The 14,762-nt window shown below is 42.0% G+C and overlaps 1 protein-coding gene across 7 annotated transcripts in view; it reads right to left on the bottom strand.

Moving 5' to 3' along the window:
* SERAC1 (serine active site containing 1) overlaps nt 1-14,762 on the bottom strand; it is a 52,521-nt gene that overhangs the window by 17,646 nt on the left and 20,113 nt on the right. For 5 of the 7 annotated variants that reach the window (XR_007773888.1, XM_050949599.1, XM_050949600.1 and 2 more), the window contains 4 exons: nt 10,816-10,937; nt 7,262-7,351; nt 3,954-4,082; nt 1,209-1,322 (listed from right to left, as the gene is read on the bottom strand). Coding sequence is in view for 6 of the 7 variants with exons in the window: in XM_050949599.1 (XP_050805556.1) it covers nt 1,209-1,322; nt 3,954-4,082; nt 7,262-7,351; nt 10,816-10,937 (455 nt within the window). In the remaining variant the exon portion in view is untranslated. The remainder of the gene's footprint in view (nt 1-1,208; nt 1,323-3,953; nt 4,083-7,261; nt 7,352-10,815; nt 10,938-14,762) is intronic. The other 2 variants (XM_050949601.1, XM_050949603.1) reach the window with 1 other exon arrangement.

The following is a 14,762-nucleotide window of genomic DNA, read 5'->3' as shown; positions in this document are numbered from 1 at the left end:
TGTGCTCTTTGCCCTTCCCTACCATAAATTTAGCTTAGTGGATTTTTTTCAATATGTATTTATTCAGCTTCTGATTTTAGCTATATTCCACCAGCAGTCTTTCTTGTGCAATTAATATTGTTATGGCAAGTGTCACCTGGTGACGCTGATACACATAGTCTTCCACTTTCTTTTTCTTAGTGTGCAAGTAAATGTTCAATGTTGGGAAGACATGCTGTATTGTTGTTAGTTTTTGTTATGCAAGATTCGATGTAGAGGCAATGATCCTTGGGAGAAAGAGCTGCAGTGCGAGCAGGAAGAGAGTTTGCTCTCTGCCTTGGTCTCTGATCAGAGTTAATTCATAATACAGAGTTGCTCTCTGGAAAGTCCACCTTAGTCTTAGATTGAGGGCTTGTCTACAGGGCACCGGCAAAATGCACTAGAGGGGTGTGATTTGTTAAGCACTCTAATTGCCCGGTGTAGGCCCTGCTACATTCATGTGAACTAAGTAGTTTTTAGAACACACCAAGTGCTAGTGCACTTTAGCCCTCTGGCATGCTTTGCTGTGTAGACAAGCGCTGATATTCCTGAAAGAAGGGACTGCCTAGATGACCATCTCTGTTCCAGGTCTGATGTGCGAGTGTAAATAAAGTTATTCTTAGAATATACCCAGACTTCACATAACTGATATCTCCTCCACTGAGGAGCTGACATGTGCAGCCTTGGATAGCTGTTACCACTATGCAGGGTAGAGGCACTGGTGTCAGAAGACGGAACAACAACAAAGTAGTAGAGGAATACTTCAGAAGGGCTTCCTCATAAAGTTAATCCCTTACTATTCCCTGGGTGTGCCCCACCAGGAAATGAACTGTAGGGCCTGCCACCAACACTGGAAGATCCATGCTACCCCATGCTCCTCCTCGACTCTTTGCCATAGATGCCTGGGGAACTCCTTAAAAGGGAATCTCCATCACTGAAGGAGAATATCCCTGGTTGTAGTGGGAGACAATGATAGATCCTGTGGACAGTCCCCACAAACCTCCCACTCCACCCCCACTCACATGTGGATTCCAATCCTGTGAACAGCACCTCAGCGGTTTGGGGGAAGAAACGATATTGGGAAGGTTGTGAAGGCAGCTTCCCCCCGCATCCCACATATGCAAAAGGCAAGATCAGAAAGGAAAGTTTATTGATACAGCTGTTCAATTATAGCTGCATACATGGATTACCTTGGAATGTTGCACTAAAGCTTGTAAACAGAAGAGTTCTACTGTCTCTGAAGGTACTTTACTCAAAGTCTCGCAATAAGGAAGCCCATTTCCTCCAAAACACCACAAGCCTCCCTGGAATAAGAATCAACAACAATCAACTCAAATCTCAAATGGCTAAATAAGAAGAGTGGTTCTGCTTATTTTTTTTTAAAGCGAAGTGAGCAACAGCCTGTAAAGCTGTTATACCAAGTGCTCTTATGTGTATTACATTAATATAGCCCTGTATGTTCTGAAACATTCTAATATTTATAAAGGAAAAAAAATAAAACAGCCCACTAGATCAGTAGCTTTTATAGAAAACAATCACTTACCTGTACAGTAACTGTTGTTCTTCAATATGCATTCTGCACATATACATCCCACTGTGGGTGTCTGTATGCTCAATCCACTTGAGCCAGAGACTTTTGCAAACAGTACCATTAGGCGCCCCTGCTCTTCTCATGCATTAAACTGAGAGCATAAAAGGGGCATGTACATTGCCCCCCCTTTCCATTTCTTCTCTCCACTGTCTGTCTAAAGTCCTAAGTAGCAAGAAAGGTGGAAGGGTCATGGAAGGTATATGTGCACCATACATCTTAAAGAGCAACAATTCCTGTACGGGTAAGTAACCAGAGGTGCTGGAACAATTTGTATAGTGGGGGTGCTGAGAGCCACTGAACCAAACTGTAAATCCTGTATATGATGGAAACCACTTCAAGCCACTCTCGCACCCCTAGGTCCAACACCTATGTTTTTTCTCCCTTCAGTGATTGTGCACATATACATTACTCTGTAGGTGACTCACCAGCAGTTTCTTTACAGGTGGTTGGACTTCAGATTATTTGAAAAGAGACTAGAATACCAACTTGCCAAAGCTGACATCATCTCGGGAGGTTTGAGAACTGGCATATGTCAGGAAAAAAGCTTGTGCACTAACTTACACTAAGACTAAGATAATGCTATACTAATAATAATAAATAATAACTGGAGATATACCCATCTCCTAGAACTGGAAGGGACCTTGAAAGGTCATTGAGTCCAGCCCCGTGCCTCCACTAGCAGGACCAAGTACTGATTTTTGCCCCAGATCCCTAAGTGGCCCCCTCAAGGATTGAACTCACAACCCTGGGTTTAGCAGACCAATGCTCAAACCACTGAGCTATCCCTCCCACCCTGCACCTATACAACTATACATAGTAATTTTTTAAGCTGGTGAATTGTAGCTAAAGAGCAACAGGGAGCTCCAACTCCCACCATGGAAGGCGAGAAGGAACTGAGAGGGAGGCAGCAGACACATCCCTTTTATGCCCTCAGCTCAGCACACAAACACTAGCGATGCCTAGTGCCACTGCTAGCAAACGCTCCAACTTCAGTCCACTGGGCACACAGTAGGGTTGCCAACCCTCCCGAAACTGGGCTCTATCTCCCAGAGGCTACTGAAGACAAACTGGGAGATTTTAGGCCCCTAAAATTCCGGCAGTGCAGCGGGGTTAACGCAGGCTCCCTGTCTGCCCTGGCCCCATGCCGCTCCCTGAAGCGGCCAGCATGTCCATGTGGCCCCTAGGGGTAGGGAAGTCCGGGGGTGGGGGGCTCTGCATGCTGCCCCCGTCTCAAGCACCGACTCTGCAGCTCCCATTGGCCAGAACTATGGCTAATGGGAGATACGGTGGCAATATCTGCAGGCAGGGGCAGCACGCTGAGCCCCCTGGCCCACCCTGTAGGGGCTGCAGGAACGTGCTGGCTGCTTTCGGGAGCAACGCAGGGCCATGGCAGGCAGGGACCCTGCCTTAGCCCTGCTGCACCGCTGACCGGGAGCCTCCTGAGGTATTCGCCGCCCAGCCGGAGCCCATACCCCCTCCCGCACCCCAACCCCGTAATCCAGCCCTGAGCCCCCTCCCGCACCCCAAGCTCCCTCCCACACTCTAACCCCTCCTGCCCAGAGTTCCCTCCTGCACCCAAACTCCCTTCCAGAGCCCACACCCCTCACCTCCCACACCCCAAACTCCTGCCCCAGCCCTGACCCCCTTCCCAGAGCCCACACCCCTCACCCCCTCCTGCACCTCAACCCTCTGCCCCTACCCTGACCCCCCTCCAGCACCCAAACTTCCTTCCAGAGCTTGACCCCTACTCCTGCACCCCAATCCCTGCCCCAACCCAGTGAAAGTGAGTGAGGATGGGGGAGAGCAAGCACCAGGGGTGGGGATGGAGTGAGTGGGGTGTGGCCTATGAGAAGGACAGGACCTCAGGGAAGGGGCAGGACAGAGCGGGGCAAGGGTATTTGGGTTTCTCTGATTAGACAATTGGCAACCCTAACCTACAGTGAAATGTATATGTGCAGACTCACTCAAAGGAGAACCTACTAACTACAGAAAGGATAATAAGGGGGGAAACACTGTAGGTTTATTTGTATTAATACAATACCATTCCTGCCCCATGTCTCATTTTCACAACAACCTGCCTGAGAGCATAAACAGCAAGGATCAGATTGTAGTTAGACCTGTACAGTTGTGAAAACAGGAAGGGAGGAGGGAACAAGCTCTCCCTCATCTTTGCACAAACCCACAAAGAGTCTCCGTCCTAGTGGAGCAGGAGCAGCACGGGGTGTGGAAAGGGAAGCATCACCCACTCTAACATTATAAAATTAATAAATTATACCTTAAATAAATAAATATTTTAAAAAGAGAGAACGTTCTGTATAATTCCATCCTGGAGTTCAGAGCTCACCCTTTGTGCAGCTAGAGTCTGACTGCTTTCTCTTAAAGCCAGAGATGTGAAGTACTGGACACATTGCTCAAGGTCAGTCTGAGGTAAAGATACCAATAACAATCGGAGCTCATCTTCTATAGCATAATCCTATAACAAAAGAACACAAATACTCATTAACGCTCTCCAAAGGAACACAGGAAATTATGTGAAAGCAAACAAAGATTTGGAACAACAGAAATTGTTACATGAAATAATGATTTAAACTAAAAGACCTGGTTTGAATGCTCTGCAACCTAAGCTAATGTTTCTGAAGCACTTTGAAGACATAGAGCCCTATAAAATGACAGGTTATTATTATTGGTGAGCAAATTTTTCAATGAAAGTCAGCTTTAAATGTCTAGGTTTAGGACATATTTTATTTGAGTGAGGTCTGGAAGAATAAAAATGTGGGTCCTATTGGCCTGTGTTACAGAAATGAAATGTAGCTTAGAGCAGGAAAGCACCAGGGTATACAACAAGAAAGCTTGAAACTTGGCCCTCAATTGCATGATAATCACCACAAAAATAATGGTGCAGATTAAGACTATACGGTTTCATCAGCCAACTACAAAAATAATAGCATGATTAAGAAATTAAGTGATGGCATTAAAGAAAGAAATAAAATAGTTAACACTTGTATATTTCTTTATCTTTGAAGTACTTGTACAAATATTTCATTAAGAAATCCACAAAACACCCTTGTCAAGTAGGTAGGGATGGGTAAACAGATATAGTGAGGTTAAGTCATTTGCCTAAGGCTACATACTAAGGATCAGAAGAAATGCAAGCTAATGGTCAGAATACAATTTCTGGAGCTAGTGACTCGCGAATTCAAACCCTTTCTGATATTGCCTCCATCTGCAGCCTTAGTCTTGGGCAATTCTAACCTAGTCTGGCTTATTTTCCTCATAAATGAAATGTAGAGAAGGGAAAATTACCTACCAGTAAACCAGCATCTCTGAACATATCGTTTGATTTGATTCCCTTTCTTGGATCCTGTGCTTCTGAAGGTAGACATGGGGGAACTTTCCTTGCTTTCAAATGATTTTGATCTTTTATGGTACTGGTAGCTGGCTATGCACAAACCAACAGTTGCCGCTGGAATGTTTTACTTCAATTCCTCAATGAGTAGGATGCAAAGAGCTCCCTAACCTCTATATACTGATATCCTCTATATCAGTTACCCAGTGATTATACAGCTGGAACAGTAAAAATATACATATCTGTACTCTAGTATGCCTCAAGCCTGAGAGGCTCAACCGTTTGGAAATAGTTAGACCCATGGTCATATCCATGTTGGACTGATTTAATAAAAGTAATTCACGCCCAGGGTGGATAAAAATCAATTATTTAAAAAAATAAAATAAAAATGGATTTCTTTTATTTAAATCTGATTTTTTTTATTAAATTATTTTTGAGGAAAAAACCTATCTAAAGATAGTTTTAATTAAGAAACATTATAGCTCTAAGATATCTCATCATGGAACAGGGATTATAAATTCTAATTCTATAGTATGAGACAATATATTCATGTAACGTTTAAGAAAAGCTTTGTAAATGAGTTCTAATCATTCATGGATTGGGGATCCAGGGGCTTCTGTATAGATTATTTAGGTTAATCTCTTTCTATCTACCCAATGGGACTCAGTGCTTAGTCCAGAATAGGCCTGCACAACTCGTAAAGCGGCAAGGGCCACATTACTCCAAAGAAAACAGCTGAGGGCCGAAACCTCCCGGCTCCGTGGAAACAGCCCCCCCTCCGGACCTCCCAGTGCCGAGGAAATACCCCGCTCCAGCACTGCCCAGCCCTGCAGACACAAACCCTCCTTCCCTAGCACCGCCCCACCAAAACAGCTGTGGGCCAAAAAGGAAGGTTGGGGGTGGGGAGGTGATACTTGATTTTAAATCAACCAGGGGCTCCCCGCCAAAGACGTGGCTGGGAGCTGTCAGGGGCAAATTAAAGGGTCCGGGGCTCTGGCAGCTGGGGGAACCCGGGGCTTTGCGGGGCTGGAGCAGGGATTTAAAGAGTCCAGAGCTCCTGCCGCTAAGGGGAGCCCAGCCCTTTAAATCCCAGCCCCAGCCCCAGCCCCAGCCCATTCGCTGGAGCTGCGGCCGGGATTCAAAGGGCTCTGGGAAGCCTGCAGCCACGGGGAGCCGTCAGCCCTTTAAATCTCAGCCGCGGCTGGGATTCATAGGGCTCTGGGCTGCTGGCAGCGACGGGGAGCCCAGAGCTCTTTAAACCTCAGCTGCGGCCGGAATTCAAAGGGCGCTGGGATGCTGGCAGTGGCGGGGAGTCCAGAGCCCTTTAAATCCCAGCTGACGTCGTGATTCAAAGGGCTCTGGGCTGCCCACAACGGTGGGGAGCCCTGAGCCCTTTAAATCTCAGCTGCGGCCGGGAATCTCTGCAGGCAGCCCAGAGCCCTATGAATCCCAGCCGCGGCTGAGATTTAAAGAGCTCTGGGCTCCCCGCCACTGCGGGCAGCTCAGAGCCTTTTGAGTCCTGGCCATGGCTGAGATTTAAAGAGCTCTGGGCTCCCTGTCGCTGCAGGCAGCTCAGAGCCTTTTGAATCTCGGCCGCGGCTGGGATTTAAAGGGCTCTGGGCTCCCCGTGGCTGCGGGCAGCCCAGAGCCCTGTGATTCCCCACTGCGGGCCGCACACTGAGCCTCCACAGGCCGCATGGGGCCCACGGGCCGTATGTTGTGCAGGCCTGGTCTAGAAGATACCATCAGAGATGCTTAGTTTTGCAGTTCTCAAACTGTGGATTTGTGTCTCCAGAGATAACATGCTTATTAACAGCAAAAATGTTTTTAAACAAATACATAAATATAGAAGTGAGAAATAACAGACCTCAGCCCTATTGTCCCTCTGCAAATTTGTGTACACAGAGTCAATCCCATACCTCTCTCTGAAAGTGCAGTTTCAAAAAGTTGAATGAATAGAAGATTGTTGTTGGCGGAATAGATCTGCACAAGGAAAAGAAGTCTGGAGATAAATGTGAGAAGGGAGGGACAGGCAGTAGAACCAAAAAGTGAAACTGTTTGACCTGCATATTCCAGGAGTCTTGAGATCTTTCTGAGTGTAGCTTTCATTGATTTGAGATCTACCATACCATTCTCTCAATAGATGGGAAAACCTATAATGGCAGCAGGCCGTAGCAGAGACCCAGTTTAGGAATAAGAACCATTCAGAAATATATGTTTGCTGATGATAAAGAAAGTCACACCAGTTAACTAGTGGAAATCACTTAAACATTTGGATTCAGAGACTGTTGAAGTGATAATCTCACTTTTAACAGCAGTAGCTTCTTCTGCCGGTGTAGTAAGAATTTTTTCTTCCTTTGGACTAATTCATTCCGAATTGAGAAATCGTTTGGGACCTGAAAAAGCAGGAAAGCTTGTTTTTCTTTTCGGGATTATGAACAAACAGGAAAGTGAACTTGAAGACGACTGAGTTAGCTGCAGAAGACAATATTAATATTAAGTTTCTCATGTTGACCTGGCTGACATAGTCAATTTAATTTTTGTTTGAAAAAAAAATGTCCTTTAACTATTTTAGTTAAAAACAATTTTAACAAAAACAAACCTGATTTTAAAAAACTGGAATGTTTAGCTAAATTCAAAAATTCATATGCTTGTTTTGTTAAAATCTTATGTTTGCTGTTGAAGAAAAAAATCCAGAATACATAATGTTGTTGTTTTAGTTAAATAAAACAATTTAAATGTCTGTCTGGTGATGTTCTCCTCCTAATACAGCATGGCAAGAAAATCCTCCAAATATTAATGATTAACCTGTTGAATTGGAGATAGTTCACCTCCCAGTGACTTCATAAATATCTGCTTCAATTACCTTTGGGAAATGAAATAACCAATCATTCATTTTCTGACATAGCTGTAAAACTAATCTGAAAAGTTTTCAAAATAAATCACTTTAAAAATGTAGTGTGTACCTTCTAAAAATGAAACCTACATCTATCTCTGAGTTGTGAAGAATATGTATTAAGGTTATAACAACAAACAAGAATGAACTTTTATGTAGAAATCCATGATTAAATCGAGTCTTCCTGACTAGTGTTTTAAATCATGATTTAAATCAAATCCACCCTGTTCCAGTCACTGATTTTAATCATGATTTAAATCAGCAAGCAAGAAACCTTGATTTAAATAACCGATTTAAATTGTGTTGTGCATGTGCACTTAGTTATTTTCTAAATAAATGTTAATTCTCATTAGTTGGTAACATTAAAACATATTGATTGATAGAATCTACGGATTAATTTGTAACTAATGATAGCCTTTATACTAAATTTGCTGTGTCTTTTTGCTAACCAAGGTACACTAGATCAATACATACATATTTAAGCAATTACATAGCTTAACTTACAGTTAATTCAGATTCTTACGGTCTCCCTTTTTTATTACATTAGAAAATCTTGAGTGATGCATTTCTTATTTACTAGATAATTAATTTTTTACTTGTGATTTGTGTCAAAATCTATTTGATTGGAAATTCAAATTCAATTAAAAATGCACAAAAGCAGCACTGTACATTTGTTTTATTAAATAAAGCTACCTTAAAAAGTGCTGAATAAATGAGAAAGTTCTTTTCAAATCATGATCTACATTTAAAGCTAACTGATTTATTAAACAAAGGATGTATTAACTGCAGTTTATGAATTGAACTGATTGTTCCTGGTCACCATGTTCAGGTATGCAGTCCCTCTGCATCTCACTGTGATTTCCCTAGAAGGTCTGACCAGGGTCTAGCACCTGTGATTAGCCTTTCTCCAGGGGCTACAACAATGTATACCAGTTACCAGCCAGCCTTCACAAAGCAAAATACATTTATTCTTAGGGTAAAAGCATTACAGAGGCAACATATAAAAAATAATAAACACTCCTCTATGCATGCTAAAAGTTACCAGATGTCACCCATCAGTCTCACGGGGCCCTAGCTACCCAAAGTCTTTCCAGACCTTTCACAAGGGTTGGGCCTAGGGTGATCAGACAGCAAATGTGAAAAATCGGGACCGGGGTGGGAGGTAATAAGTGCCTATATAAGACGAAGTCTCAAATATCGGTACGGTCCTTATAAAACTGGGACATCTGGTCTCCCTAGCTGGGCCCCACCTTGGATAGAAGGTCCTATCCATTTCCCAGTCAAAAGAAGGCCCTGTGTTGGTTTAAACCCACCCTTTTTATACCAAAAGCTCTTTCTTTGTTTGTTGGTCTCTGGAAAATCCATTTAGAGCCAGTATATGCAAGCCACTCCAGCAGGTAGTAAATCTCTGGAGTTGTTTGGAGTTTCAGGGACTAGCCTTAATCACCCCCCACTGTTTTTAGTTCCTGTAGGAGCTGTGCTAATCCTCCTCTACCTACCCTCCCCTACCCAAGCTGCCTACAATCCCTGGCCCACAATGACACATATTACATAAGCCATTCATAAATGAAATATAATAGGTCTCTTAAAAATAGTGCACGCAGCTGCAATCGGTCATAAACTGAAGTAGCTGAATAAATTGAAATGAAGAAAATATTCTCACTACACTTGCAGAAGAGGCTACTGTTGTTAAAAGATGGTTTACCACCTCAACAAACTCTGGTTCCAAGTGCTTAGCCAGGGCCTTCCCGTATTTCAGTGGTCTGACTTTCTTTAAAATTTGACAGCAAACAAGTATTGCTTTAAATTATTTTAATAGATTATAAAAGGTTTAGATCGCAATACAGATTGCCAATTTCAAAGTTAATTTTAAATGTTTTTTTAACTGAAACTGTATTTAATTTTTAAAAATCTGATTTAAATAAAATCCATTTCTTTATTTTTAAAAAAATTAATTTTTATTCACACTGGTTATATCACATTCCAAGGGTGATAAACCTGACAGTGCAAAGCTACAGAACATCACTGCTACATGTCAGATCTAATTTTGCAAGTCTTGAGGCTTAGAATCGACGTGCCGCCTATGATAAGGATTCATTTTGTTAGATTTACAAAAATCCTCTACAGGTGCCCAGCCCTGGGCCCATTCCACATATTAAATACAGAATACAATATACAAAGACTGCTCAACCCACCTTGACATATAAATAAATACCAACCAGTTAATATAAGAATAAAATAAAAACAAGCCCCTCCAGCCCTGAGTTCAGCCCTACTCAAATGCCTGGGAAGAAGATGGCTTTACAGCATGCCGAAGTGGTTAACAAATCCAGGCTGAAGGAGCTCATTTTTGGTAAGAGCAGCAGGGAAGGAACAGGTGGGAGACCTGCATCTAAAGCGCTCCAAGAATCTGTAAAATCTGCATGGCTTGGGAAGTTAAGATGTGACCTGAGATTGTTCTGAATGTGAAATGTTTGCTTAATTCATTATTTCCCTGATTCTTACTGATTGCGTTGACATGCAGTGCATTTCATCAACCTAAACTTTAACTTAATGAAGGTTCTGGTGCAAGATTTAGCCCTGGTCCACACTACAAAGTTGTGTTGGTATAACTGTGTCGCTCAGGAGTGTGGAAACAATTATACTGACCTAACTACCGGAGGGCATCTCTGTCAACATAGCTACTACCACATAGGGAGGTGGAGTAACTAGGCAGATGAGAGAAATTATCCTGTCAGCAGAGGTAGCATCTTCACTAAGTGCTACAAGGGCACAGCTGCAGAGCTGGAAGTGCAGACAAGCCCTTAATTGTGCTATACTACAAGTGCTGGGGGTGGGGAGCTGGGGCAGGCGGAATGGTGATAATAAAATTAGGAGTAGTCCAGCTCACCTCAAAACACTGCTGTGACTTTTGTCACCAAAAGTGACTAGATTCAACTAATACCCACATTTTCATTTACTTACATCTTTTACTTTCGGTAAGGGAGGTGGTGGCAAAAAAAACCGAAGATCAATATCCTTGGATCGGGCCAAACCAATCACAGTCCTCTGATCACAGGCTTGGGCAACCGTCCTATATTGATAATCTGTAGTAAGAGAACGTAGATGTTATGGCCAAAACTAGCCTTGAATATTTCAATTAATTTTAGTTGTGATTTCCATTGTATTCATATTTACAAAGTACTAATAGAAAAATATTACTGCAATCCATGTAACTAAGACAAGTTTTCCATGATTCTGTAGTCACAAACTCTGAAGTGAAAAAATAAATTGGTTGTCAGATCAACACAAAACGAAAATGATATTTTAACTGCAGGTACTAATTAATCCTTTCAGGCCAAAATGTGACACTGTAATACAGAATTTCAGACACTAGCCAATCATATTTGATAGCAAGTGTTTAGAGTTAGTGCTTTGAAAGGAAAACAAAAATCACAAACCAAGGCTATTCTTGCACTCAGGCCTTGTCTTGCGCTCAGGCCTTTGTCTTGCACAAAAATCACAAACCAAGGCTATTCTTGCACTCAGGCCAGACAAAACTTTGAAATTTGAAAGACTTTTGAATAGTGTTATGCTACACATAATATTTTAGAAATAAAGCATCTCAGACCCTGGTGATGCAAAGATTTCCACACAAAAAACGACATTTAATTAACATTATTTAAGATGGCAAAGTCAAGCACCCAAAAGTTAGGAAATGCCAGAATTAAAGTACTCTATGCAACCTTCAGAATGTGTATGCCCTATGATACTGTTTTTAATTACATAATCACATACTATTTTTTCCATAGGACCCCCTCCTCATTCAGTGCACAGTGCTCACTTAATGAGCAGCTATTCAATATTTTGTTTTATCCTCATTGTTCAATGTATGGTCCCAGGCCTTGTTTACTGCATTCTGGTCAAAAACTGTTCAGAAGACAGAATTATTAATTTCCTTATGAAGTTTTCTATGACACTTATTATACTATCTGAGTACTTCACATACATTAAATCTAGCATCAAAAACTCTTGGGAAGTAAGGGAGTATTACCTTCAATTTATAGAAGGGGCGCTGGGCACAGAGAAATAAAGATCAAAAGTATCCACTAATTTTAGGTGCTCAATATAAAACACTTAGGATCTGATTTTTCAGATTATTCAGCATTACATAATTACTAAATATGTTCAAAGCACAGCACTCCTTGACTTCAGTGGCAGCTCTGAGCACTCAGCACTTCTGCAAATCAGACCGTAAGGTCTCAAATCAGGTACCCAGAACATGAGGAACACTCAGTCAATGACCACCTGTGAAACATTTGGTTTAAACCACTTGCCTAGCATCACGTAGACACTTTGTAACATGGGAATTTGTTAGGGCAGCATTCAACTGCCTTAACCATGAAACAGTCCTCTCTCTTCCTGTAATCCTCTACCTCATTCACTAAACTATAGCATATCTTTTAGAAAGCATCAACTCAAAGCCAGCTAACAAGATGATGGCTTAATCCAGCTCTCTACAATAGAGGGGTATAAAATCAAAGCAATTTAAGAAGATTAAAAAAAAAAACCCTGAACCCACAGATTTGTGCCCTAAATATGAATAATCATCCTTGGACCAGTTTTAGAAAGAAAATAAAATGCTGAAGAGAGCTGCCAGATCCCAGTCCCAGAAAGCAGTCTCTGGAGGAGAAAAATCTAGCAACAAAATCCAGTGCCATCATCCTGCAGAACATTAGAAATGACTGCAAGATTGAAGATGTTGAACTAGACCCTCATTATTTTGTGAGGAGAAAGTGAGTGAGTGCAATGAGATTTTTTTTAAATTAATTACAATTGTGCTAGTGTGGCCTGAGGCGGAAGCAAGACAGTTGCCATTTTGGAAAGGACAGACAAGCAAAAGGGAAGTGTGGCAGCAGCCATGTTGAGAGAGTTCGAACAATCAAGGAGGAAAGACAAGAAGATTTAGCTATCTGGGAAAGAAAAAAATCCTGTAATACAAAGATAAAAATCCCCCAAACAAAGATAGCCACAAAAGACAGTAACTTCCCTCCCTCAAATAAACTATGGTGGTAGACAAGCACCAGTCACTAAGGTTGAACTGAAGGACATGCTGTTAGATATCAAAAAGATGAATAAGGAGCTGAGAGGAAAGTTCTAGGCTTACATTAAGGATACAAAAAAAATGAAATTGAGATGAAAGGAAAAACATTAGATGCGAAAACAGGATTAAATGAGCAACTAGACAATATTACTAATCTAGATGAAAGAATCCAAATAATTGAAAAAAGAGAAAAAGAAACAGAAATAAAGTTGTAGGACATGGAGAACTGAGAATGCAAGAATAATATAAGGATAAAAGTTATTCCAGAGGAAACTGAAGCGAGAAACCTGCTGAACCCATTGGACGATATTTTCCATTACATATTAAAACTGAGCAATAAAGATTGCATTCATACTGAGAGGGTTACAAATCCCTATTCTCCAGGTCCCCAGTAGGCACCAGACCAAGAGATGTGATTCTCTATCTACACTACTATTAAGAAAAGGATAAAACACTGAGTGCAATGAGGGAGAGAGCTGAACCACTGATGTTCCTTAACCAGCCATGACCATAAAAGCATCCCTATGTGAGAAGGCAAGGGGCTTTCTGGTATCTTACTAGTGAGTTTCAGCCCGGCTGACCAGCTCAATGTATCCAAACTCACTACTGTTATAATCTGTATCTAAAAGGTGTCATGTAATATACATCATTGGAAAACTAATAACTGACTGATCATTAATATTTTTGTGTCATGTATGTAAGGCCAACCCACAAAGGACTATGTAGATATGCTGAAATTATAACTAAAATATGTTTAAACCAATCATGTCAAGCAAATTGATAACAGGTTTTATCCAGACAAAGGAAAGAGGCCACCACCACAAACAAGGTATAAACACTGATAAGCCAAGTGCCAGCCCTGTAACTAAGTAACCCATCAAATGAGAAAGAAGCCTTTTGTAATACAAATGAAGAGCTTTAACAGGAAAGTGCTAATTCTTGCACATGGAAAGTAAATGGTCATTGTGTGCGAGATCAAAGACTTTGGTAAGTGCATTCCTCCCCCTCACCACCCTGAAGAAGAAATTTGGATAGGAACTCCTGCTGTCAGTTTCACTTCTGTGAGAAGCAGCAAAAAATATGGACACAAGGAAAAATTCTTCATTTATGGGCTTTTGGGATTTTAACAAGGCAAACAAGGAGGCAGAGATCCCCAGAGTTATTCTGGGCAGTCATGAAAAACTTTTGGGAAACTGGCAGAACACTACATCCTTGCAACCTTTTGAAATTATAGATTGTTTCTTTTTCTTAGTTAATAAATCTTTAGTTAGTTTGCTACAGAACTAGCTATCAGCAGTGTCTCCAGTGTAAGATCTGGGATGCAAATCGACCTGCATAAGCAATAGGTCTCTTGGGATTGGATGTAACCTGAATATTTTATTATTTTTGGTGTAAGTGACCAATTATCACATAGTCCATCTTGTCTGGGTGGCAAAATAGACTGAAGTGTTTACAGGGACTGTCTGTGACTCCATTATAAGACTATTGCAATATCTTGGGAGTTCAGCTCCCCACTCTTCGGCCTACCTCCAGGCACTTCCCGCCGGCAGGGAGCGGGGAGTCGCACATTCAGGGGAGGAAGCAGAGAAGAAGTGGGAAAGGCGTGTGAATTTGGGGAAGTGGTTGGAATAGGGGCAGAGAGGGGGCGGAGTTGGGGTGGGGACTTTGGGGAAGGGGTTGGAATTGGGGGGGAAGGGATGGAAAGAGGCAGGGCAAGGGCAAAGCCTCATGGAAAGGATGGAGTGGGTGTGGGGCCAGGGGGCTTTTGTATCTTTTTATGAAAAGGTGTCAGTGATGCAGTCCTCAGGCCAATGTACTAGTCCTCATG

This window comes from Gopherus flavomarginatus, chromosome 4 (assembly GCF_025201925.1).
Source record: "Gopherus flavomarginatus isolate rGopFla2 chromosome 4, rGopFla2.mat.asm, whole genome shotgun sequence".
Lineage (NCBI taxonomy): Eukaryota > Metazoa > Chordata > Testudines > Testudinidae > Gopherus > Gopherus flavomarginatus.
This window is presented reverse-complemented; position numbering and strand designations above follow the sequence as displayed.